Below are 25,707 nucleotides of genomic sequence, written 5' to 3'. Positions count from 1 at the left end.
ACAACGCTAACTGCTCCGGTTGCGTGGTTGTCTCCGCTCTTGGTGTGTGAATGTGTACATGAATGGGTGAACACGAGGCAATATTTTAAAGAGTTTTTAGTGGCCACTGGTTAGAAAGGTCGCTATATGAATAAGAGACTGACCGATATATCGGTGGGCCGATATTATCGGCCGATAGTAGGCATTATCCAAACTATCGGTATCGGACGATTAATTAATATTTTAAAAATTATTATTATTATTTATTTTGGTTATTGTGTTTTTGTTCAAAGGACTTTGAGTTTCATATCTTAAATATGTATTTTTATAAATGTAATTTATCAGAACTTTAATAAATTTTGATTTTACTGTTGTGACAATAAAACAATAAAATAAAGTTTACTTTTAAACTGCATTACCTTATTATTTAGTGACGACTCATAAATAACTACAAATAACCAATGTTAGGGAAATCTGTTTATGTTTTGTTTCGAGTTTCTGGAATCTCTTTTTAAATATATATCGGCCGATATATCGAAATATCAGATTTTTAAATCGCCAAATATTTGTATCGTATCGACCTAAAAAATCCTTTATCGGTCGGGCTCTAATATGAATGCAGTCCATTTACCATTAGCTGAGCATCTGAGAAGCCTCACAAAAATAGCTTATCCCGCCATTACTTGAAACAGACGCATCCCTTCATTTCTGAAGTCACTGCAAACCATCTCCCGAGTTCCAACGCTCTCTGCCGTCAGGAACGCGCACAGCAGCGCAGCGCTGCAACAGACGGGACGCGGGCTGGGACCTCACCAAGTGGACGATCTTCTCCTGGAGGGAGGAGGCTTGAGCCGAGAAGGTGTCCTTGGTCTCAGCCAGCTGCTGCTCTCTTCTGGAGAGCTCCTGCTCCTGCTGCTCGGTGAGGTGTGCTACCCGCTCCTTCTCCTCCGCCAGCTGGCTCTGCAGCTCCTCCACCCTCCTGGATACGTTGAGGGAGCCGGGGGACATAAGAGATAGAAGTCAGTTCAGTCTTTCCACACATCGTTAGGTTCTATTTGTGGTGGTAGCTAACTGACGGGGAGGGGCGGATATTGGATATTCAACGGATATTCACTAAATTGTAATATATTTATAGGCATCCCATATACAACAGGCATGGATTTAAAGAATAAATCAAGACTAATTTCGGATACTTTGATCCCTCAACTATCCCTCAACAAGCCCTTCCATGTCATAGCAGTGATGCCCTAACCTTAACTTCTGTGTATCTATCCATGTTATGGTAGTGATGATCAACCTTAGCTTCTGTGTATCTATCCATGTTATGGTAGTGATGATCAACCTTAGCTTCTGTGTATCTATCCATGTTATGGTAGTGATGATCAACCTTAGCTTCTGTGTATCTATCCATGTTATGGTAGTGATGATCAACCTTAGCTTCTGTGTATCTATCCATGTTATGGTAGTGATGATCAACCTTAGCTTCTGTGTATCTATCCATGTTATGGTAGTGATGATCAACCTTAGCTTCTGTGTATCTATCCATGTTATGGTAGTGATGATCAACCTTAGCTTCTGTGTATCTATCCATGTTATGGTAGTGATGATCAACCTTAGCTTCTGTGTATCTATCCATGTTATGGTAGTGATGATCAACCTTAGCTTCTGTGTATCTATCCATGTTATGGTAGTGATGATCAACCTTAGCTTCTGTGTATCTATCCATGTTATGGTAGTGATGATCAACCTTAGCTTCTGTGTATCTATCCATGTTATGGTAGTGATGATCAACCCTAGCTTTTGTGTATCTATCCATGTTATGGTAGTGATGACCAACCTTAGCTTCTGTGTATCTATCCATGTTATGGTAGTGATGATCAACCTTAGCTTTTGTGTATCTATCCATGTTATGGTAGTGATGACCAACCTTAGCTTCTGTGTATCTATCCATGTTATGGCAGTGACGCCCTAACCGTAGCTTCTCTGTATCTATCCATGTTATGGCAGTGACGCCCTAACCGTAGCTTCTCTGTATCTATCCATGTTATGGTAGTGTTGACCAAACTGTAGCTTCTGTGTATCTATCCATGTTATGGCAGTGACGCCCTAACCTTTGCTTCTGCGTGATGTCTTGGTTCATCTTGGTGAGCTGCTCAGAGCTGTCTCCAGAGGACTTCATCATGTTTGAGATGTCCCCTTCCAGCTGGGCCTTGTCCTTTGCCAGCTGCTCCACCTTCTCCTCCCCGGTCTTGAGCTTCCTCTCCAGGCCTGCGGACGGATGGGGACGGGTCAAGACAGATGCAATGGGAATATCAGTCCATTGGATTCAGCCCATTTGGTTGGTTTAGCATTAACCATCACTTCACCCTTTCGCCATCCATCCAACGTCAGATTTATGAAGGCTCTTTGACAACATCACAATATTATGGCAACCATCATCCCAAACCATGCGTGGACTACCTAGTCAAATTGGGCTCAGATTGAGCTGTGAGAACATGGGTGTGCTCATGTGGTTTGAGCGAAGGGTTAGAGCCAATGTATTGCAATACTGTTGTATTTGATGGATGCCATAACAAAAAAGAACAATAGAAAAAGATCTCACCTGCAAGTTGACTTCTAAGGGTTTCGGATTCAGTGGTCAGTGATGTAAACTGCTCCTCCTTCTTGCTGAGTTTATCATGCATTTCTGAAAAAAATGAAAATCAATTCAGCCATAACTTTACTATGAAACTAGTCGACTGATAAGGAAGTCATTATTTTAGATGTAATCAGGCAACGGTGGAGAAAGAATATGGCTAATACGTTACCTTGCACATTTTTGGCAGACATCGTCTGTTCCTCTGCATTTTCTGTCAACTTGTGTTTCTAAAGAAAAAAAAAAAATCATATATAATGCATGTCAGTGTTTTTCAACCTGTGTACTGACGGCAGGGTCCTCAGGAACCTCTGGCGGAACGGACGGGTACTGCAGCTGGTTCATTGATGTAGTCTTGGATAAGACTAATTTAATTATACACATCGATATATATTAAATATAAATAATGTTTAGAAGATATTGTAAAATTGTTTGTTATTCTAAAAAAAATATGTTGCTTTGTGCATTCCATCACGTTTTCCATTGTAATATTTTTCATTGATGTCTTCTTTTAATTTGTGCTAAATATTCAGATGTAAGCAGTGTTTCTGACTTTCTTTCCGATGTACCCAACTGGCCACAGCCGTCTTGTGGTAATAATTGTGTTCAAAGGGGGTGCGGGCACTCTATGCTCAGCCACTGCATGTGTATTTATTGGGAACCATCGCTGTACGCAGCACCACTTAGGTATTTTACCCCATTATAACTATCCATTACTACTATCGTATTAAATCAAGCAGGTGACGGTAAATATGTTTGTTAATAATATCAAATATGGTTCTTAAAATATGACAACATTTATGCTTAACCAAAACACAGACGCCCATCGGTGTGTCTATGAAGCTCCAAACAACCCCGTGCTGCTGGACCAACTGACCAGGCTCTTCAGCTCCCCCTCCTGGGTCTCCTTGTCCTTGTCCGCCTCCTTCAGCGCCAGCTCGCCGGCGTGCAGCTTCCCCAGGACCTCCTCCATCTCCACCAGGTGCTGCTCCTCCGCCCGCTCCACCTTGGAGTGCAGAGCCTCCTCCAGCCTCTCCTTCTCCTCGGTCAGCCCCAGCAGCCGGGCCTTCAGCGCCTCCCTCTCCCCGAACCAGTCCGTGCTGCTGGCCTCGTGCCGGGCGGCCGCCTCCTCCAGGGCCGTCTTGTGCTCCACCTTCAGCCGCTCCAGCGTGGTCCTGGTGGCCACCAGCTCCTCCGTCTGGGCGCCGGCGCCCTTGCTGAGGGACACCTTCAGCTCCTCCATGGCCGCCTGGTGGGAGGCCAGGGCCGACTCCAGCTTGGAGCGCCACAGCTCCGCCACGTCGGCGCTCGCCTTCTCCGCCTGGCTCAGGCGGTCCTGCAGCTGCTGCTTGTCCCCCGTGAGCCGGACCGAGGCCACCTGGACCTGGGCCAGGCTCTCGGCGTGGGCCCTCTCCTGGCCCTCCAGCTTCTCGCCGAGCGTCTGCGTCTCCTCCAGCCGCCGGGCCTCCAGGGTGGCGAGCTGCGTCCGCAGCGAGCTGATCTCCTCCAGCAGAGGGGAGGGCTCCGGGTCGTCGGGGCCCTGCTGGCTCTCCAGACGCAGCCGCAGGTCGGCCACCTCCCCCCCCTTGAGGGACAGGTCTCGCTCCAGCTCCATGATGCGAGACTTCTCGGACACGGTAACGACCTACATGAGGACAAATCTAACCGTCAAGGTGGCGAAGCGGAGGCGGAGACGTGCGTGTTCCGTTTGACGGGTTCAAACAGTGTTTAAGTGCATCAATGTAAAGAGCTATCATTAGTATCATCGTCGTGAACACAATAATGATCTCTCTAGGAACTGTGAGGACGTAAAGTATATACAAATAATAATGATTTAATATATAACAGAGCACTAGCTTACAGCAGTATTTACGCAGCATGGTCAATTCAAGAATATACTGGCCTCTTGTGGCCACAGAAAGTATGGCCTTAATGACTGAAATGATGATTGAAATGCAACGAAAGTATTTTGGCCGTATCTGATCGACTCATTTCTAATGTGTATTTCTGTATGATTCACGTAGAGGGGCCACTTCAAATGTTCCCGTTATTAAGGAGGCAGATGCACCTTTTCAATACGTATCCCCCAGAGAAGACCATTTTATATAGAAATCTTCTACATGTTCCAACTTTTCCCTATTGCTAAAAGCCCACTTCAACACTCTTACACAAAATCTATATCAACCTAGAAAACGGTTGAATACTCAAACTGGATTTTGCGAGTAACGAATAAATATAGAATATTGATTGACAGTCTCGGGGGGAGAGCGCTGTTCGGTAGCGGAGGGCCGTCTAACCGTCCTGGAGGAGGCGTGGGTGGGAGGGTAGCAGCTGTGGCATCAAGAGTGAGGCCTGCACACCAACCACAACACGCACTACGAGGTCACAGATCTAGCTATTGGGGGGGGGGGGGGTAAGTGGTTAGGGTAGGGCCTTGTGAGGCCATCGTCTTGGTACTTTTTTCAAATGAAAATGAAATCGAATGTCCTCAACGAAGTCCTTATCTCTTAAGACCTCAGGGAAATCGAGATTGCTGCGTGATGTGGCAAAGTATGACGCTATGCTGAGCTTCAGGCCGGATGTGTATTACATTCCACTCCAAGTGGAAAAGCATTTCCTAAGAACCTGTCTTAAATTTCTCCCATTTTTTAACCAAGCAATCAGTTAAACGTCTCCTGTGTGGTCTAACAGGAGCGTCAGGTTTATAGCCAGAGGCCATTAGGACAGCGCAGATAAGCGTTAGTGTTTCTCGGCAGTAGCCTTTGTCTCTCTCCCCTCTATCTCTCTGCAGAACAGGGAACATGGCAGCGCAAAGGAGTCCATTACCCTAGTGTCTTCTAGCTCCCTTTGGAGTTTGTCAGCTTTGGTCTTTTCAAAGAGCAGGCTCTGCTCGAGCTCCTTAATGTGGGCATGCTCCAGTTTGGTCTGCGTCTGTTAGTAAAACAAAAGGGGAAGAGGAAGAGAACACACCAGTGCCACCATCACATGCCAGCCCACCACAGCCAAGACAGGAACCAGGAAGTGGTGGGAGAAGGGGGGGGGTTTGGGAAGGGGTTGTTGGGAGGACAGGGTGGATGGGGTCAGGGGGGGGGTGATGGGGGGGTGGGGGTGAAGGAAGGGGATGCAGGCCCCTCATGGGTTATGAGATGCAGAGGAGGTGTGGGTTGATGGATGCAAATGACTCAAAGTTAAACGACATGCAGGACGACACCCGGTGAGCACGTTGTTGTTGTTGTTATGGATTCAGAACGGTTTGTGCGGCGAAGCAGCGGGTACATTGCATTAATAAAGGTCACATCACCGCACATGTGAAGAGAAAGCAGTGTTGAATGGTTTGACACTTTTGCATTCAGTGGCAAGAGGGACGAGTTAACTGCCCGTTACTTGTGTTTTATCATTCATATTCTGATCTCCCTTTGGGGATCAGAACAGTTGAACAAATCATTACATTAATTACACTTAATATATCAAAACGATATGAACAATCACACCCAACTGTGCCTTCTCTCATTAGTGAGCAAGTCATTTACTTCCTGTATACTGCGAGTTTATAGAAACTTGACCGATGCACAGTTGTTTAATAAATTTGTTGAACTTAAAAGTAAAATCAAATAGAAAGGGACTCCCGTTAGAAAATAACCAACCCATATCAGACCCTAACCCTGAGAAGGATTAAGGCTGCAGGTGGGGGAGTGTGTCTAGGGGGGGGGGGGGATGGTGGGCATCTCCAGTGGTTCCATGCTAAGCATTGGATCAAACATAGCAGAGGAAACGAGGAAAACAACACAGGAACAAGGAAGAAAGCAACAAGGTCACATCATTGAGCAGGAAGGTACTGGAGGGAGGGTCAGCACGGTGTTAAGACAAGAAGCTTGAAATCCAACACGGATCATTGGACTGAGGCGCACGGTGTAAGATCTGGATTGACTTTGATACGGTCCAAGCTTCATGCATGCGTTTTAACCACACCCTCAAACCACGTCACGTTATATACTAAGAACACGGTTAGTAAACAATTACAGAAAAGGAAGATAGAAAGGGTGTATTCTAACCCTTTGAGAATTATTTTTAGATCTATTTTGTGGTAGGATGCCTTCAAGGAGAGCGTAACAGGCCCTTGATTGGTGAGGAACTGTGGAACAAACAACATAAGCCCTTAGATCAAACACAGTTCCATCTCACACCAGGGTACACAGTACTGCTACCTAGTAGTTAGTATTACTGCCTACTGGGAGATTATAAACAGAGAAGGTTTCATCAGGTAGGAACGAGAGTAAACCATTCCAATACAGACCACCGTTGACTCGAGTGGCAGATCTCCATGAATTGTTTATGATTAAAGATGAATCAAGAATCAAAATGATTTTAGACTATTGTCTAGGCATGCTGAGGTAGTTAGTCCTATTATATGAGTCTGAGGTAGATAAGCATCACAGCACATTATTCCGTCAATGATGCTTTCATTCTAACTTTGCATCTACATGTAAAGTTAATGTATTTTACTTTGCTGCACAGTACACACCTCGTAAGTGACAGCCCAATATCTGCCTAGATATGGCAGTGGAACAATGCTAGCACCAAGCGGACGAGACTCAGAGACAGTGGTTAACTATCTTGCGGTAAGCAAAACAGCCAGATTCAAGTAGCGTTTTAGGGATAGTGGGTTTTGTTTTGGAACGCCTGCAATAAACGCTGACAGAGACAGAGCCAACTATGCGCAAGCCTCATCCATCTCAGCGATGCAGAATTCCTGATGCTCATCACTAACGAGGTCTATAAATGCTCAGGCTGTCATCTCTGTGGATTGTGTTTTGGCTGTGTTATTTTAAAAAGGCTTAGGAAGACGAAATCAATCCTTCTACAGAGATCTTATGAAGCTGGGAAATCTATAGCGAAAGAATACAGCAGACCTTGCAGATACTTAAATTCCTTAAACGTTATTAAATGGCACTCATTTTGAATGAGCTAGCCAAGAGTTGAGTTGCAATAAAATATCACTTAAGCAACAGAGGCACATTCTGTAACAACGACGTACAAAAAATGACACGCAATTGTTACATTGTGCTTGAGATCGGGTGCTATGGATATTGGGTCGTACATTTACCTCCAGGGTTACGTGTTTATATATTATTATTCATATTTACCTCCAGGTCACCCTTGGTAATACACGCTTCTTCTACACGGAACTGAAGGTCCTCAACCTTCCTGTTCAACACAAATTAAACACAGCTTTGAAAAACTGTTTGTACTTAGGAAGATGTAATGGGTTTCCCCATTCAACACACACACACACACACACACACACACACACACACACACACACACACACACACACACACACACACACACACACACACACACACACACACACACACACACACACACACACACACACACACACACAGGCTCTGCAGAGATCATCGTGTTACTTTGCAGATGGGTGCTTGGGCTTAGAGGGAAGATCCCTACCTCTTCTCCTCCTCCAGGTGGTTCAGCAGTTCCACCTTCTCCTTGTCCGCTGCCTCCACCAGGGCTCGCAGCTGGTCCATTTTGGACTCCATCTTCAATGCCAAAACCAAAGTCAGTGGAAGACATTTCAGAGCTGTTGGAACGGCAGAGTGACCTCCCATGTCACATTTAGGGCATTTAGCAGACACTTATCCAAAGCAACTTGCAATTAGTACATTTGACAGAAGAAAGAAACAAAATATTGCTTTCGGTACAGTAAGGATGTTCATAGAACCAAGTGCCAAGCACTTACAATCGCTAGGTTAACTTATTCCTCGTACACAACAAAGCTAAGTAGGATAAGATGCTACACAACTCTAAGTACTATTTTTAAGTGCAAGGATGCACAGCATTCAATAAGTGCGTACATTAAGTGCCAGGACTTACAGCATACAGTAAGAGCGTAGGAGGGGTGTGAGGGGGTGGGAGGGTTAAAGAGGGAGGCTATGCAGAGTCTAGATGAACTATGAACACCTCTCTGGTTTAACGGTGCTAAACAGTGACATAACACCAGACGGACAGATTATGCATTGTAATAGCGTCACCTGGTCCTGGTCGTCCCGCAGCAGGTTGAGCTCCTGCTCCACCTCCCCCACGTGGCTGGTGGCCTTGGCCACCTCGGCCCTCTCCATGTCCCTCTCGGCCATGAGCTGCTCGATGTGCTGCTGCTTCTCCTTCAGCGCCTCCTGCAGCGCCGTGGTGCCCGAGATCTTACGGCTGTAGCGCGACGACGTCTCCGTCAGCTGCGGAGCAGGAGACAGGGCACGGCTCACACTTAGTGACAGGGGGGCAGTGCTACGCTAGCTCTGGCTAACAGGAGGGCAGAGCTACGCTAGCTCTGGCTAACAGGGGAACAGAGCTTGTAGCTCTGGCTAACAGGAGAGCAGAGCTACACTAGCTCTGGCTAACAGGAGAGCAGAGCTACAATAACCCTGGCTAACAGGAGAGCAGAGCTACACTAGCTCTGGCTAACAGGGGAACAGAGCTACGCTAGCTCTGGCTAACAGGGGAACAGAGCTACGCTAGCTCTAGCTAACAGGAGGGCAGAGCTACGCTAGCTCTGGCTAAAAGGAGAGCAGAGCTACGCTAGCTCTGGCTAAAAGGAGAGCAGAGCTACACTAGCTCTGGCTAACAGGGGAACAGAGCTAGGCTATCTCTGCCTAACCGAAGGCAGAGATACGCTACGCTAACTCTGACTAACAGGAAACCGGAGCTACGATAGCTCTCGCTAACAGGAAACCGGAGCTACGATAGCTCTCGCTATCGTATACCAGAGCCATTATCAGACTCAGGATCCCAGTGCAGGATTACTAGCGGGGGGGGGAGCTAGGCGTCGGGCTCACCAGGCCGGTGCGGCTGGGCTTGGCGCTGACTGAAGAGGCCACGGAGCTCATGGTACTGATGGAGGAGGCGCTGGGGCTGCGCTTCAGGCCCGTGGGCGTGGGCGTCGAGGCGGGGATCTTCCGCGCGACGGTCTTTGCCTTGGCAGGGGTGGTGGAGGGGAAGCCGATGCGGGTGACCTTGTGAACCGGTGCAAACAGGCCATACTTGGGCTGGCACTGAAAGTACCTGTGAGGGAGAGGAAGGAAAGGGACACGGAGGGTGGTGGTGTCATAGATGCTGCAGTGTATTGTACATGCCGGTTGGCTTGGGTACGCGATGCAGGTGAATACGTGCAGGTGTGGGGATGCATGTGGTTGATTTTAAGAGTGTAGACATGGGACCCAAATTTCCCCCACGGAAATCTTGATTAAGAATGTGTCTATCAATAACCTTGGCCAGACCATACCACGTAGGTTCATAATCTTTGACAAGGATAACAATGATTTGATTATTTTACTGTTCCGAATCGATAAACGTGAATGTTTTACCTCCATTGCTGAGAATATATACACTTAATAACGTAACTAACTCGTTTCAGGGACACTACAGACATGACTCTGCATGGGAGGAACAATCCCCAGAGAGTGCATCAATGGAGGCTCTCTTGAAAAAAAATCTTTTGTAAAGCCCAAAAGGCAAAAGGCTTCAGGGAGAAAGTGGGTTTCAGAGTTTGGGTACAGTGTTGTCCTGAAGCACTTCCCAGCAGAAGACAGGCATGCGATACGTCTCCAGTACCTTGTGCCTGCTACTGCTCCATCATTCTTTCCTAGCGGTTCGTCCAGTTCCACACCGCACCAATCTCCTTTGGCAAAGTCTGTTTCTCCCAGGAAGCGCACCACCCCAGCCTTTGTACCGCCAACCTAGGAGAGGGAAAAAAAAACAACACAATTTAAATACGAAAGTCTTTGTTAATACCCGGGGGTGATCAGAAAGGCAGAGAATGATCCGCTTTTCACAGTAATAAGCCCTGTGTGATATAATACGATCAAAGCCAAAGAAACAAGCCATAATCTCCCTGTTCACAGAGCAGGGTAGCAGTAGGTTGAATCGAGTTTTCCATTCAAATACCATAATATGCAGCTGTGAGGTTCCCCCACATGGAGAACAGGTGTGGGAGACAGCTATTTGTGTAGGAGTGACAGGGACACATCCTGTTCTGCACAAAATGACAAAGAAAGTGCTTCAGCTTTGGAGAGAAACCGGAAGAGGAAACTGGTGAAGAGGAAGGATGGGCCTCATTCAACCGAATTTAGACAAACTAAAAGGAACAGTTGGAAACTAACTCGCCACAGGGGTTCGTCGTTAAACGTTTTTCTATCGGCCTGTGAAGGACCTCCTACTAAACCTGTGTGTCCATTGGCTTTTGAATCACAGCACACTGTGCTCTTCTATTAGATCGTGACCAATGAAAAAGATTTACATGCGTTTCCATTGGCTGATGCATGACAGTGCACCATTAGATGTGTTTCTATTGGCTGTAGAATGACAGTACACCATTACACGTGTTTCTACTGCCCGATGATTGACAGTGCACCATTACATGTGTTTCTATTGCCTGATGATTGACAGTGCACCATTACATGCGCTTCTATTTGCTGATCATTGACAGTGCACCATTACATGCGTTTCTATTTGCTGACGATTGACAGTACACCACATTACATCTGTTTCCTTTGGCATGCGACTAAGTGCACACGCTATATTTGTTGTCATTGGCCTCTAACTGACAGCACATCATTCTTTTCTATTCACTTTGTGGTGTGTGGGATGGACCAGCGGGAGGGGACAAGTGTTAAGTTTACATTCCAGAGAGACCGCCATGCTGAAAGAACAAGTGTGTCAAAGGGCCTCCTGACTAGTTGTACATTCTGGACTCATGGACGACACAAAGAGTAGATTCTACTCTCACTTCACAAGGGAAAATGATTTCATTTATCACCGCCACATTTCCCGCGGTCATCTTTGTGCATGGAAGCGGCCAAGTGATAATGGAAGGCAATGTTTTAAAAGGTTTGCCTGCACGACCACGTCTGCCGCAGTTCCAAAAACACGTACGAGATGAATGCCTACCTTACATTCACTTTAAACATTCTGTTAATGTTGAACACTGACCAGAACACGATCGTTCATCTTCAACTCCCTCTCTTTCTTGACCGAGCCGGTCTCTGATAGGTTGGAGATAGACTCGCTGTTGATGCTCGCCAAATTGGACGCCGTCATCGCCGGCGTGGAAGGCGCCGCCACCGTCTTGGCGGCGGCCGGTTTGGCCGCTGGCGTGCGGGAGGCCACGCTGGTGACCGAGGGCGTGGGCGAGCCGGCGCGCGAGGGAGGGGCCGTCTGGGTGCCGTTCTCCTCGCCCTCCGTCCGGGACAGCTTGGACGGCCGGGTGAAGATCCCCCGCATGGCCTCGCACTGGAAGTAGCGCACGCCCGCCACCGAGCCGTCGTTCTTCCCGATGGCCTCGTCCAGCACGACGCCCGCCCACTGGCCCGGGGCGAACTGGGCCTCGCCCAGGAACTGCACCACCCCCGGCTTGTTGCCGTTCACCCATACTCGGTCGCCCACCTGGTAGGTCTCCCCAGACCCCTGGAGCTCCCCTTCGGGGGGGCCGGATGAAGGCTTGTAGGCCGCCGCTGCTTTGGCTCCAGCTGGAAACAGAAAGACGAGAGGAGGAGGAGGAGGAGAGGAAAGTCAGCGTCACCTCAACTCGCCTCAGGGTAAACAACATCCAGGAATCACAGTCAGGAATAAAGCGCCTTAGAAATAAGACCAGAGCTTATTCCAGAGTTCTGTACAGGTTATTTTTACCCTACCAGTGCAGTGGAAAGGAAAGTCTGGCTTTATAAATAATACTTCCTTTCTGATGTTTTGGCTCGTATTCCACTCGTCCCCGGCTGTGCTAGAATTCGGTAGATGGCCTTACATTCCCGTTGGTATCAGATATTCTTCATTTTGTCCACATTGCAACCTTCTCAGAAGCGCTACAAGATAAAAGCGAATATATGCATATTCTGCCGAGCCTGGTTTGAAGAGGAGGCGGTGAACTGTCTGAAGGGACTGCGGACGGGTTCAACATCAGCCTGGAGCAAGATTAGCCAAGATTGTAAGCCACGATACCATATCTGTCAATGTTTCTTCCAACAAGCAGCAATGGATTGTATCCATACATATATGAACCATATCTTTATTATTGATATTCAATAATATGTTTATGTATACAAAGATTAGGTCTGATTAATTCTGTGTTATGTGGAAAAATGGCGAACTGGAGCAGATCAAGGGAACCCTGACATAAACGCTGGTAACAAATTGCAAATAAACCTGGAATTTATTACACATCATCAATATTTGATGTTTTAGCCTGTATTATTCCTTGAAGTCTAGAATCAAAAGCGTTAGAGCATATGGTGACTCAAAAACATTGAGGGAAGACTATCCTGGCTGCAGGGGTAAAAAAAAGCCTTGTCACCTCACTCATGAATTATTAAACCCAGCCATATCATGTTCTACTTACCGTTCATGTTTTCCAATCAAACTGTTCACTGCTCAGCTGAGGTGAAATGAAAATGTACACTGAAAATGTATGTCGAAAATATTGTTCAAGGATAAGTTCATTATTGAAATCTACGACTTCAGAGTACCATCCCGTACCCTGTGACCGAACAACTAAATACCAAAGACTGCAAAGTGAAGTCGTCTTGATGTTGTTTCCATAAAGCTGGCTAAACCAGCAAATATTCTGATGCCAATCTGAAATTTTGGCAAGACGCTGCAAAATGAGGGTTAACAAGGATGCTGCCCTAATCTCCATAATCCTCACAATATTATGCAGAAATAATGATGAACATTCATCTGCATTGCACAAAACAGTCACCTTTGTGCGTCCAAGCCTCCCTCCTCATTGCAGACAAAAGGAAAGAATTCAGCTCAAGCCAGAGGTTAGCCTACACCCGCTGCTCAGCTGATGAAAACTGCATGTCTGCTAGACTCATCTGCAAGCCATTCTTTGACCCTAACCATATACATTGATTTCAACTACTTTGAACATAGACAGTGGAATGACAACCACTTCCAAAGCTTTATTTTGACTGCGAAAAACGTACGTTGGCATCGTGGCGAGTGCAGACTTGAAATCATCTTCAACCTTTAAAGTCAGGCTTTGGATGATTTGTTTGAATGAGTCACACACTTATATCACAGCAGACCGGCTGGGCAAGTTCTCTCATTTAGGTGTTTGATCTTTTAACATCGTACCAGAGAGCCCAATCCATTTCAAAACAAGTCTCACCCCCCTTTAAAATACAACCCGAGTCCATGTCATATGGTGCTCCTTTACAATCATATAGGTCCGGGGTATGATCATCCCAGTCTCTTACCAGCGCTGGGGGCGGTCTTGGCAGGTGCTACCCCCGGCCGGGTGATCTTGCTTGGGATTTTGATCCCACTTGGTTTGGCCGTACTCATGTCCTCCTCTCTGTGGCCCGCGCAGCCCACACGCTTCCGTCAACCGCTGCCAACGACAACAAGGGAAGACCCGGGTTAAACAAGCAGATGGGAGAACAAAAACTGATTCAAATTTGTAAATAGATGTATAATACATTTATTTAGATAAACAAATGTTTCTGAATTGATTTTGTTGTGATTTTGTGAGAATAGTTTAGCAAAACACACAGAAACTATGTGTGGGCCGGCATTGACCAAACTGGAGAACAGCTCTTTGAAAATAACAACATAAATCATACAAGTTATTCAACACAGTTTATGTTCAGCATGCTGATGGGTTTATAGACTGTATCATAGTACCGAAGAGTTTCAACATATGTGTGGCCACTGGCCAGGGGAGGGAATAAAGAGACTACCATTCAAGGTGCCTCAGAGGGCATTCGGACACTGGTAATGTCAGGATACAGCTTTCAGTCATGTGGACTTTCAGGGCTGTACTGGCACGGGGAGTATTGCATTTCTGTTATGACAACAAGCTCTGTAGCGCTAGACAGAGTCCACAGGCAACTCTAAAAATACCCACATAGTGACCAATATACACACTTGTTTTGCGCAAGTTCATAAACTCCTCACACATTTTTTGTGATTCCCAGAAATTTGCCCAAAACAAAAACAGGTGTTTACAACTCTTTTCAGCAACCGCAGCTTGTGAAAATAAACCAGGCAGGCTAGTTAAAAGGTGGATGGTGGCTTGCTTCTTAACTGGGATTATTTGAGAATTCCAGCACCAGATAATCCTGTTTGGCCGATTTGGCTTCAAAGAGAGACAGATTAGTCAAATGTGCTGAAAAGCATAGTCCTGCCCATGGTAATTCAGGCTGACATCATGACCGAGCCGCAGAACGGGAGGGCGAGAAGCAGTTAGTAAGCATGCATGATGTCATATATTAATGACATGAATATAAATACAAGCTGAAATAAAGAATTACAAATTCAATTCTCCTGTTATTTCCAACTATGCAGAATCCAAAAATATATAAATTGACTGAAAAAAAACATTGAATTGCTCGAGTTTTTGTAATTTAAAAATAAAGATAGCAATGGGGTCTTGCATCACGTCCAACAACATGGAAAGGTTAGGAGACCGTGGCCTATCAGACTCAGCTAAGACCTTGGAAACAAAATTACCAGATGAAAACTGAATAAAGAGAAGCAATGATTAGGAGAGAGAGAATGTGCCTTTCTGAGTTTACGAAAAGCCCACAAATTTGTTCACTTACTCTTGTGTTTATCATGGGAATCTGGCGCTAAGCAATCTAACACATTTATATGGTATACTTACCAGTAATTTAAGCTAACGTGAAATAGCTGTCAGGATGGGTCTTGCTCCCAAATGAAACATGGCTATAAGAGAATAAGGAGGTGGGGGGGGGGGCTAACCGTCAAGGGGGATTTGATTCAGCCATCAGGATTGATTGCCAATAATGTGAGTACATGCAGATAAGCCTCCAACAGTATTACGACAACTTTGAGTTGTAATGGCATGCTCGCTCACTTGTTTTTTAGAGGAAGTTAAGGCGTTTATCATTTGATGTTAAGGGGTGAAAGAAAATATACATGCAACTGACATTTGGATATTTGTGCAGGCGTTTTTTGAAAAGGTGTATAATATTACATTTTGCTGTTTGCTTATGAGATAACAAGGCTCAAATAAAGGCTCATTGGATTTCATGTGGTCTTTAAGAAGTGGGCTGAAGCCAGGTGGATAAGCTGTGGAAAATCCCCCTCCCAGACGCCTTGACCGACACAAAGCATTATGTGTCTGAGTGTGCATCTCTCAGCTACAAACCCTGGGCTTTAAAAATGTAAACCCAAGCCTACCTAGAACACACCTAACTTCTATGGTGAGCAAATCATTAACAAAATCAAACAACTAAATAACGCCCTCCTCTTGGAGTCAGTTCAAGACATTTCTCAGAAGCGGGTGACGACTGGTCATTAAGCAACTGACCTACTTGGTGTAGGTTGTAAGCAGTGCTCTAGCTTTCCCCTGCTGGGTCTTTGAATGATCCTGATTTGTGCCCTGAGGTCAAAATGAGGACAGGCCTTAAAAGGAAGCATATGAATGGCTATAGCTATTATAATAGTTAGACAATCTTGAGCATTGTTTACAGGGAAGTCCATGTCTTGAAACCATATATGCAGTTCCTCAAAACAAATTCAGGCTTGGGGGCAGATTTTATACAAATCATTCTTTGTGCTTGGATGCAATAACATTATTTGCGTGAAATGTGTCAACAGAGGAAAACAAGAACACCTCCTGGCCTTGAACTATGGTAGCTACCCCCTCAGAAATTCTTTCCACCCTAACGGACTGGAGAGCTAGTGTAGCCATCTGAAAGTGATCCTCTCAGACCGGAGACATTTCCCACTGCAGTAACAGTACTCTCTAGCTGGACACCCCCCCCGCTACTGTGAGCCAGAAAGGGGGCCAAACGCCAATGTCAATGATTGGCTCCGGTATAAGAGACATGTGAGTTAGTTATATTAGGGTAGTGCTCTGCCTAGATTTTACGCTTCTCTGCCCCTAGGCCGACAAGTGCTGTGTTGCTAGTTTGTAGGCTTCTTATGTTAATCTACAAACTAAAAGCTCGCCCAATAACAGGACTGGGGTTCAGCCTATCAAACATGAAGGAAATGTATGGACGATAATGGAGTTATCCTCCGATATAGTAAATTAAGATTCTTTGCAAAACACGCAAAAACCACATACAGCATTTTAAATGTATTAACATATTTGACAAAAAAACACTGTCCGACACACTTCCATTTCCGTTCATTGCTTGCCTTTCAGGATGTAGAATTGCAAGGCTTGGATTCTGCCCTCCTCCATAATGACACATTGTACTTCCTACGTGACGAGCAACTGTCCACATAAAGGAAGCACATGCTCCAGTAATTTCTTTCTGACAACACATCTGCTTTATTGATTATGAAGGCCAACTACAGCATTACCAAAGACTACAGTGGAAGGCATCTTAAATGTGGAACATGACACAGATATATACACCAACAAATGTTTGTAAGCAATCGTTCCTCCAAATTACATAAAGATAAAACTCCATCCACCAATTTAAACAATATTGTTCTCGATTATAGAATAAAAAGGTATTTTTCTTGTACGGTGACACAGGAGGGGTCTGTGTCTTACAGTCAAAACAAAAATTATATCAAGTCAAATATTGTGTTACGGCCCACCCAAGATGTCACACGTATTTGCAGTGACAGCAAAGATCTGACTGACAAGTATTTGTGCAGTCATGATCTGTCCCTGGACTAGCTCGATTCCCGGGTGCGTCGAAACGGTGTTGAACCGCAGACAGCTCGACAACTCATCACATTTACCAGATGCTTTTATCTAAAGCGACTCAGTAACAGTCATTTACATATTAACGGCAGAGTCCACCATGCAAGGCGAGAAGTAGTAATGGGTAGGTGCTTTGCTCCGGGACACCTCGACACTCAGCTAGGAGGAGCAGAGGATCGAACTAGCAACCTTCAGGTTACCAGTCAACCCGCTTTACCCCCTGAGCCGAGCCGACCCGATGAGGTGGCACATCTGGACGGGTGGAGGTGCAGAGGTGAAGACAGGAAGAACACGTATTCAACCATAGACCTTCACTTAACGACACAAAACCCAGTTGTTTCTCTGAAAAATACCTTAGGTACTGCTAGGTAAGAAAATACTTAACCCCCCCATCCCAAACGTCACATAGGCTCAGGTTGAATCCCTGCCTCTCAAGTTGAGAAAAGGGTCAACAAGTTTCACAGCCATAACCCCCGTAAAGTTGGACGGGAGTCCCGTCGACTAACGGACTACACATGTCCACATCAGACCCGTCCATCGTACCGCAACGCCCGGCTTACGTTGTGGTACGATACGTGGACAGTTCGCCTTAAGTAGGACGGTTCGATGTGTAGCTAGCAAAGGGCTAGCCAGCGTAAGCGGCGAGGCCAGGCCGACAGCGGGGAGAGAGCTGCCGGCTAACCGATGTATCGAGGGGTTGACGCGGGTTAACCAGCTAGCTGTAACTTAGTGCAGTCTACCGAGGGAGTGGGTCTAGAGACTCCCCAGAGCGGGACCTGGAGGGGCTCAGAGTCCGCGGGCTTACCTTGTACACAGCGACCCGATCCACGTGTCTGTCAAGTACAAAATATATATTTATATACAAAGCTAGCAAGCTAGGTAGGTGTCCACGACTGCTAGAATCCGACACATACGCAGGCGCAGCCCGACGCCGACGGTAGTGCCTCGGCTCGGGAGGCGCGCCGCGGATGACCCGCTCACCGAGGAGGGATTAGTCCGCCCCACACTTTTCCTCCTTTCACAACAACTTTCTCAAAATAACTTGTGTTGATGTGTACGTGAGAGGGTTAGGGCCACGTGGGATTTACTTTTTTTGAGTTGTGAGAATAAATTCAGAATTGGGAGGTTAAAATCTGAAGTCTGACTTTAATCTCAGAATTCTGACTTTAATTTCAGAATCCTGATTTTTTTCCTCAGGCTTCTGATTTCATCTAAACGGTCTGATTTATTCTCAGAATTCTGACTTTAATTCCAGTATTCGGATTTTATATCAGTGTCAAAAAACACTTGTAGCCCTGATTCTCTTCCGTAGATGTTTAGCCGTCACTAGCTCTCCTTCATTTGGATTGATTATGTACAAACATCGTTGGGGCACTTATTCAGTGATCACGTGTCAGTTAAAAAGTAATAGAAAATAACCTATATGATAGAATCACCAGGGATAATAGGTTTCCCGTGAGATATTAATCAAAAAATTAATCAAATTTTATAATTAAACTGATATTCCCACCAGAATAACTTCGATTTTCTTTTACGTTCCAGAATTAAATTAACAGCTTGATTACTTATTCAGTTAGAAACATGTTTAAATATGAACCAGACACTAAAATAATCAAATTGCTGGTCTATTGGCCAGTATTATCATTACTGGATGATAATATTAATAATAAGTGGATTTAAAATGAAAGACAATGAAAAATTTAACTTTCAGAATGCTTTTATGAGAATGTACACAATACGCAGCCCAAAAATATATTTAATAGAGGGATGTAACCAGTGGAAACACCATACCAGTGGGCTACCACACAGAGCGAAAAAATAGACTTTAAAAACCAATTGTATCTTAATTTCTCCGCCTTGTACAATTGACCGTTACATTTAAAAAATATCATTGTGAAAAATGTTGCGTCTGACCTGCACGATTCCATGGAGACTATATTCCATAATTTGTAATGCTAGAGCATTTTAGATTTTACAAATCAGACAAAACAAAGGCAGTAGCAATAAACCTTGTCCATTGACAGGAAACTGCAAAAGCAATATGTACCGGCCTTACCTGAGAGACCAGCTACATTTAAAAACCTTGGCTAATGAAATATCAATATTAATGAGACTCAAACACAGATTACAGTTATCCACAATGGACATTCCTTTTGGTAGAAAAAAATTACACAAATGATGTCAACAACTGACTTTGAATTGGAGTCACCACTTCCCCAAGTCTTTAAAAACATTTAAGACAAAGTCCTGTGTGCATCTCATGACCGCAGCCATTCATTTGCTTCTTCGGGACACATTTCTTGGTGAACATTTAAGCACGTCTCGAATACGCAGATAAGTCCCTGTGGCAGTGGCTACCTCAGTATACTCTGGCGTATCTTCAAACGGAACAATGCCAGCTGCGAACCTGCTCCGATGGGGAACCTTCTCCACAGAAGAGGCGTCGAGTGATGGATTCTGGTCGACCCCCTGCACTCTGTCAGGGCTGAGATTGTTATCTGGTTTGGGACTGAGAGGCGCGTCAGTCTGGCCCCCGATTGGTCCAAGACTGAGCGGACCATCCACCGGTGCTCTGACTGACCTAGCGATTGGATGGCTGGCTCCCAACGCTCCCACTGAAGTGGGACTGATAGGGCCCTGCTCCTGGGCCCTGATTGGACCAGGGCTGAGAGGGCTCTCCTCCTGGGCTCTGATTGGACCAGGGCTGAGAGGGCTCTCCTCCTGGGCCCTGATTGGACCAGGGCTGAGAGGGCTCTCCTCCTGGGCCCTGATTGGACCAGGGCTGAGAGGGCTCTCCTCCTTGGCCCTGATTGGACCAGGGCTGAGAGGGCTCTCCTCCTTGGCCCTGATTGGACCAGGGCTGAGAGGGCTCTCCTCCTTGGCCCTGATTGGACCAGGGCTGAGAGGGCTCTCCTCCTTGGCCCTGATTGGACCAGGGCTGAGAGGGGTTCCCCTTTCAGATTTAATTGGCCCAGGGATTTCAGAACCTGCCTTATCGTCGTCCGTGGAACCCTTCAGGTTCACCAATTCATCCGTGTCCATCTCCGTCTCCGTGTCAACGCGGGCGGGGGTCGACACGCTCGGGGAGCTGGGCACCGACGGGCCCGTGAGCTGCGTGTCGCAGTCACTGTTGGTGGCGGTGTCGGCATTTTCCAACGCCGCCCAGATCAGTCTCTGCTGCTCCTCCAGCTCCTCCAGGGTGAGTCCGTCCTCGGCCCCCTCCCCGGCCTCGTCCACCACCACCCAGGCACGCCCCGGCAGGGCTGGGGAGCCGTTGGTAGGGGTCGGCGGAGGTGTGCCTTTGGGCAGAGGTGGGGGAGTGGGTGTGGCGGGTGGGGTGCCATGAGGTAAGGGGGGAGGTGAGCCGAAGGAGGGCGAGCCGGGGGGCAGCGGAGACTGGAACTGGAAGCCACCTGGACCCTGAGAGCGATGGGGAGTTCCTGGTTCTGAAGAGAAGACAGAATGAAAGTGATAGGAGTTATTATTAGCGAGTCCTTAAAGGGACACTGTGTAAAAATTACTCCCATCTAGTGGTACAATTGTATATTGCATTCAAACTAATAGTGCTCGCTTGTTCAAAAACTACGGTGGGCAGTATGTGCCAAGAAGCCAAGTGTCATGAGGTCCAATACTACCTCATCGAGTCATTCGAGTGATGATGAGGTTCGTTATTGCAAACAAATTTCAAACTGCATTGAATCATTAGTGTAAGCTAATGATGCATGAGTAATTATTCCTCGAGCAAGATAGTGAATTATTTCAGTCATCATTCACGCTGGCTCAGAGTGAAAACGCGTTTGCATTTCCTGTACCACGTAGTGCTTTTTGTCCCTCTCGGCAGTTCATAGACCGGAAGAACATGGAAGCCTCCATGAAGCTTACCCGTCCTATGTAACTACATATTAATTATTCTTCACTCAGGAGGATAAGTGAGATTTTTGGCAGAGATAATTTTACACCAATGAGGACTTATTTATGAATGAATACGTTGATTTGAAATGACTTAAAATATTACAGTTTCCCTTTAAGGACTTAATGGTCCCACTTTCACGCAACGCAAGGGGGTTACGGACCCCTTACGTCCTTGCCGACCCTCCTTGTGTCCACCGCAAGGGCACGACGTGCGCCTCCCAAAAATTGTAACCTTCCGTCGAGGCGACGCAGCAGCGAGGACTGTCATTGGTCCGCTTACTAAAGCCTGACGCAGAACCATAAAGGTTCACGACGGTGTCGAAGCGTCTGCGTGGTCATTGTGTTGCATGAACGTGGAACCATAATCAGCCCTTTAGACCGAAGCGGCACTGTTTTAGTTGGTCACTGGATGCAACACGTTATGTAGCATTATGAGGACTCTGCATTATGCAGAGTTCTCAAATTGAAGGGCATGAGGGAGACAGCTCCCCTTAGAAATATAAGGATTCATACGTGGGGTTAGGTAGGAGAGGTGGATGGTATATACAACCAGAACACCATAGCAACCACCATAGCAACATGGTCACCTAGCTAAAAACATTAAACACTACAACTGCTTTTCAATGCTTTAGTTGGGCTGGAAAATCAACCAATGTTATCTTACTCCTAAAGAATACCGTCTTCCTTATCCTAGTTATTTGATGATAACGAATTTTGTGTTAGTTTGAATCTATTCCTTGCTATTCCACTTAAGATAACATATGTAAATGAATATTGCCTGATCTTAAGGAGGCTTAAAGGATTGTGTAAAATAGATGTTGACTCAAGTTCCATACCTGACTCAAGTTCCATATCAGAGCTCCTGGAAGGGCTGGACCTTCGTTTCTTAGTCTGAAGTGGAGCCGGCTCAGGTTCATGTCTTCTTTTGTTGCACGTGGCATCAGCCTATAAACAGAACGCGCACACACACACACACACACACACACGCGTAAACAAATCTTAACTATCAGAAACTGACTGTACATGTACTTGTACATACATTTGAGTTTTGCAAAAAATGTTAATTACCGCAGGGAAACTGTTGGACAGATAGGCAGCAAAGTTGGGCTTCATGTGGTTGCCCTGCATTGGAACGGAGCCATACAGCATGTATTCCTGGGAGCAAAAAATGATAGATTGATTGCTAGTTTACTTCAGATATAAGCCCATAATCTTATATTCCCACTGGGAGGAAATATGGGCTCCACAAAATAGAATAGTAAATCAATGACCACAATTATTCAACTTACATCCTTCATATTAGATGATGCAGCTACATTGAATCCTGGGAAGTCGACAAGCTTGGAAACATCGTAGGAGATTTTTTGACCATTGGCTTCTTCTGGTGTTGCTCCATCTAAAAAAAAAAAAAAAAAAAAATTGTTTTTTTTTAAATAAAACAGAAATCATATTAAAAATCAATGCGTCTCATTCATAAAACGAAGCCCAACTGAATATACACTAGTGCTGTATTATCAATCAAGGTCTTACAGAAAATTCCCTTGGACACACAAAAAATACCAAACATTTAGCTTCAACACTGCAAATATTTGGTCAACATCCTTCATCAATAAATACAATGAACTCTTACAAGCGCAAACCTATCAAAATAAAGAAAAACAGCTACTAGACAATGAAAACAATAATTGCCCTCACCTTTGCCGTCATACAGTGCCAGGCCAGACTTCTCCACCTCGGCCTCTTTGAGCCATCCAGGGGGGTATCCCAGCTGTCTCATCCGGTAAATCAGAGGAGGTAGGGTGTTGGCCCCCACTCCCAGCGCCGACAACAGCTCCTCACTGTTGAAATCACCACACAGTTACTTCAACATAGAGGAGGTAGGCATCGCACACGCATGATAACATACAACTGTGTCCCACAAAGAAAAGACAATAACCCACTAAGACAAGATGGCACTTATCAATCCCGGCAAATCTGGAAGAAAACATAGAACTCATAGTCCAGTCATATCTGTCATTCACGAAAAAAAAAAATAACAAATGAATGTATGGATTAATGATAATATGACTATATCCATCCCATATCAATAATTAGATATCAAAAGGTTGATGTCTACAAAAAAGGGACATCATGAGTTTTTGGTGCCTGGACAGTCCTACCTCATGAACCCAGCTTTGTATTTACTAAAGCGCTCCTCCACCTCTGCATGGTACCGCTGGTTGCCAACGGACGGGCTTTGGTTCTGACTGAACTCCTTCCGCCGCTCATTGATTGCGGCCTGATCTTTGGGCTGGGGATGACATCACAGAATGTATTTTACTTGAGTCTCAACTAACCATCAGGACAATGAGGCCATTTCGTATTTTGTGGGTACCTTGGGACAGTCTCTGATCTGGTGGGCAGGTGATCCACAGTTGAAGCACATTGACTTCGGTCTGCAATAAACACATCAAACCCAATAGTTATTAACAAATCAGTTTTCCAATGGGTCAAAGAAACCAAGCCATATTCTTCCAGGTTTTTGCAAACAATGTTGATTCAGTGTGAGAGCAGTGCATGTTAATCCAGGCTCCAAAAATGTACCTTCTATCTTTCATCTCAACCTCTTGTCCATCTGTCCCAATGACCTGGTTGAAGACCTGCATGTAGCTTTTTTCAAATCATTCAGGAATTAAATAATTGCAATTATATTCACTGTGTAGTCTACTTATAACTGGTTAAACTCTGCACTCCGGGACCCCTGTATCACTGTGTTGATTAAAAAAAAGCTTCCTTGATAATGCCACAGACATTTAGTTTCCAAACTTCCGTCTACCAACAGACTAAAATGGATCCATATGGATTATAGGGAGTACATATAAATTGAGGGCATTAAGCCTGCACTTTTATTTGTCAGAAGAAATGGAGTACAGTACGTTTAGAGATGATATTCATTCAGTCATTAAAGATACGTTGGAACTTCCCATCCATCTGTCAGTTGTGGGTTTTCATCCAACAAAGGTTGTCCAAGTTTATCAACTGAGAATGTGGTGAAATACAAAACACTTCCAATAACCTGAGAGACAAACAAAAGTACAACACAAGTTAACTTTGTATAAACATTTTACCCCCCAATTTCAAGTCCAAACTAAGACTCAGAAAGGATACATAGCCAATATGTACAGGATAAACAAGGTGCACACTAACCTTAAATGCCTCTGTGACTGTCTTAATAGCACTGGAAGACTTAACCTGCTGATCTTGATCCAAAAATAAAGCTGAATTCTTTGAAATGGACAGACAATAATATTAGACCACATCAAATTTTAAGCGCAATATAAAGCCAAACACTAAGGATATTGTAAAGTGCAATACCTGTGGCTTGATTTGGCTGGCAGAGGTGTGCTTGTCCTGGGAATGATGCTTATGAATAAGATTGCAGATGCTGTCCTCAATTTCTTGACGACAAACCCTGAGACAAACGTATACAACCGAAATTATCACATGAAAACACTTAATATACCAATAACACACTTGGCAACGCATTTTGACCCTTTGGACTCACTTTGATATGTTGTTGTTTGCATATAATATTTGAAGAAGTGGCCCATCTGTGTTCTCATCTTCAAGCTTGATGGAACTGCAAGAAATTTAACATTGAATGCTTAACATACCGATTCAATCATCACTTGGCAGCAATCCAAAACATGCATTAATAATACGTATGGTGAGAAGTACACCCCTTTACCTGGGTCTCGTTAGGATGTTAAGTTGCCTTTTTAATACTCGATGTGGGATTTGAGTTAAGGAAATGGAACAAACAGCGTAAAAATCATAAACTTCATGCATGTCTCAGCGACATGTTCATTCATTACTAGTTGTAGTTATGGTTGGTTGCGTCGACTGCGGCAGGATGCCTGGACTCTCCTCATGGTAAACCGGCCAGCACCGATTGAAAATGTTTTGCCTGTATATATGTATGTCAATTACGGCCCCCAGTGCACTCCTGATCATCCCTGGGAGGAAGGATCCCCCACTCTGCGTTCCACCTGAAGATTTCTGCTAGTGAAGGGAGAATTTCATACCTCTGGGGGGCTAGGGCCAGGGGGTGTCATAAATATATGGCCTGCCAAACCCTTTAATACTGTACCAGTGATTATGGCCAATACAAATAGAATTGTATTGAATTTTATATATGCAAGACGGCTCTGATGCTAAGCTAGCCTTAGCTCTGCAGCGACTGCAAAAGGATATTCTCATCGGTTAGGGTCTGGATCTTTTCCTCAAAGTCCTCAAACTTATCCCTGTGGTCGGACGTCTCCTCGGCGTCTCCTTCATCTTCCGTGAAGCGAATATGCGTCGAGACCGGCGGGTTGTCGCCGAGTTGGTCGAAGAGCTCACTGTCGCCGAAGTCCACCTCCGCCATCGCTGCTGCTGAGTATTGTGTAGAGGGGCGTGGCTGCAAAGGTCAAACACGGAACGGGCGTCGTTGGTTGGACAG

At 45.4% G+C, this 25,707-nt stretch overlaps 2 protein-coding genes across 7 annotated transcripts in view; both read right to left on the bottom strand.

The window, feature by feature from the left end:
* Positions 1–18,269, bottom strand: part of clip1a (CAP-GLY domain containing linker protein 1a) — a 29,113-nt gene extending 10,844 nt beyond the window's left edge. For 4 of the 5 annotated variants that reach the window (XM_030369687.1, XM_030369688.1, XM_030369691.1 and 1 more), the window contains exons 1-14: positions 18,121–18,269; positions 13,882–14,015; positions 11,618–12,153; positions 10,241–10,365; positions 9,466–9,691; positions 8,668–8,865; positions 8,084–8,175; positions 7,759–7,819; positions 5,441–5,545; positions 3,492–4,259; positions 2,787–2,844; positions 2,582–2,665; positions 2,091–2,247; positions 793–958 (exon numbers count right to left, since the gene is read on the bottom strand). In XM_030369687.1, coding sequence (XP_030225547.1) covers positions 793–958; positions 2,091–2,247; positions 2,582–2,665; positions 2,787–2,844; positions 3,492–4,259; positions 5,441–5,545; positions 7,759–7,819; positions 8,084–8,175; positions 8,668–8,865; positions 9,466–9,691; positions 10,241–10,365; positions 11,618–12,153; positions 13,882–13,969 — 2,664 coding nt within the window. In that variant the 5' untranslated portion in view covers positions 13,970–14,015; positions 18,121–18,269. The remainder of the gene's footprint in view (positions 1–792; positions 959–2,090; positions 2,248–2,581; positions 2,666–2,786; positions 2,845–3,491; positions 4,260–5,440; positions 5,546–7,758; positions 7,820–8,083; positions 8,176–8,667; positions 8,866–9,465; positions 9,692–10,240; positions 10,366–11,617; positions 12,154–13,881; positions 14,016–18,120) is intronic. The other variant, XM_030369689.1, reaches the window with a different exon arrangement.
* A 745-nt stretch (positions 18,270–19,014) lies between these two features.
* Positions 19,015–25,657, bottom strand: zcchc8 (zinc finger, CCHC domain containing 8). 2 transcript variants are annotated; one of them, XM_030369698.1, is made up of 15 exons: positions 25,461–25,657; positions 24,955–24,997; positions 24,772–24,846; positions 24,582–24,678; positions 24,414–24,491; positions 24,179–24,282; positions 23,811–23,876; positions 23,602–23,662; positions 23,387–23,517; positions 22,923–23,065; positions 22,517–22,623; positions 22,296–22,382; positions 22,064–22,172; positions 20,249–20,761; positions 19,015–20,209 (listed from the first exon to the last, which is right to left on the bottom strand). In XM_030369698.1, exons 1-15 carry the CDS (start codon positions 25,630–25,632, stop codon positions 19,590–19,592), a joined length of 2,406 nt encoding a protein of 801 aa, XP_030225558.1. In that variant the 5' UTR covers positions 25,633–25,657; the 3' UTR covers positions 19,015–19,589. The 2 variants fall into 2 exon arrangements, with proteins under 2 accessions (XP_030225558.1, XP_030225557.1); XM_030369697.1 differs by having other exon boundaries at positions 19,015–20,761.
* Positions 25,658–25,707: the final 50 nt, after the last annotated feature.

Source organism: Gadus morhua, chromosome 11, assembly GCF_902167405.1.
Source record: "Gadus morhua chromosome 11, gadMor3.0, whole genome shotgun sequence".
NCBI classification, from domain to species: domain Eukaryota; kingdom Metazoa; phylum Chordata; class Actinopteri; order Gadiformes; family Gadidae; genus Gadus; species Gadus morhua.
This window is presented reverse-complemented; position numbering and strand designations above follow the sequence as displayed.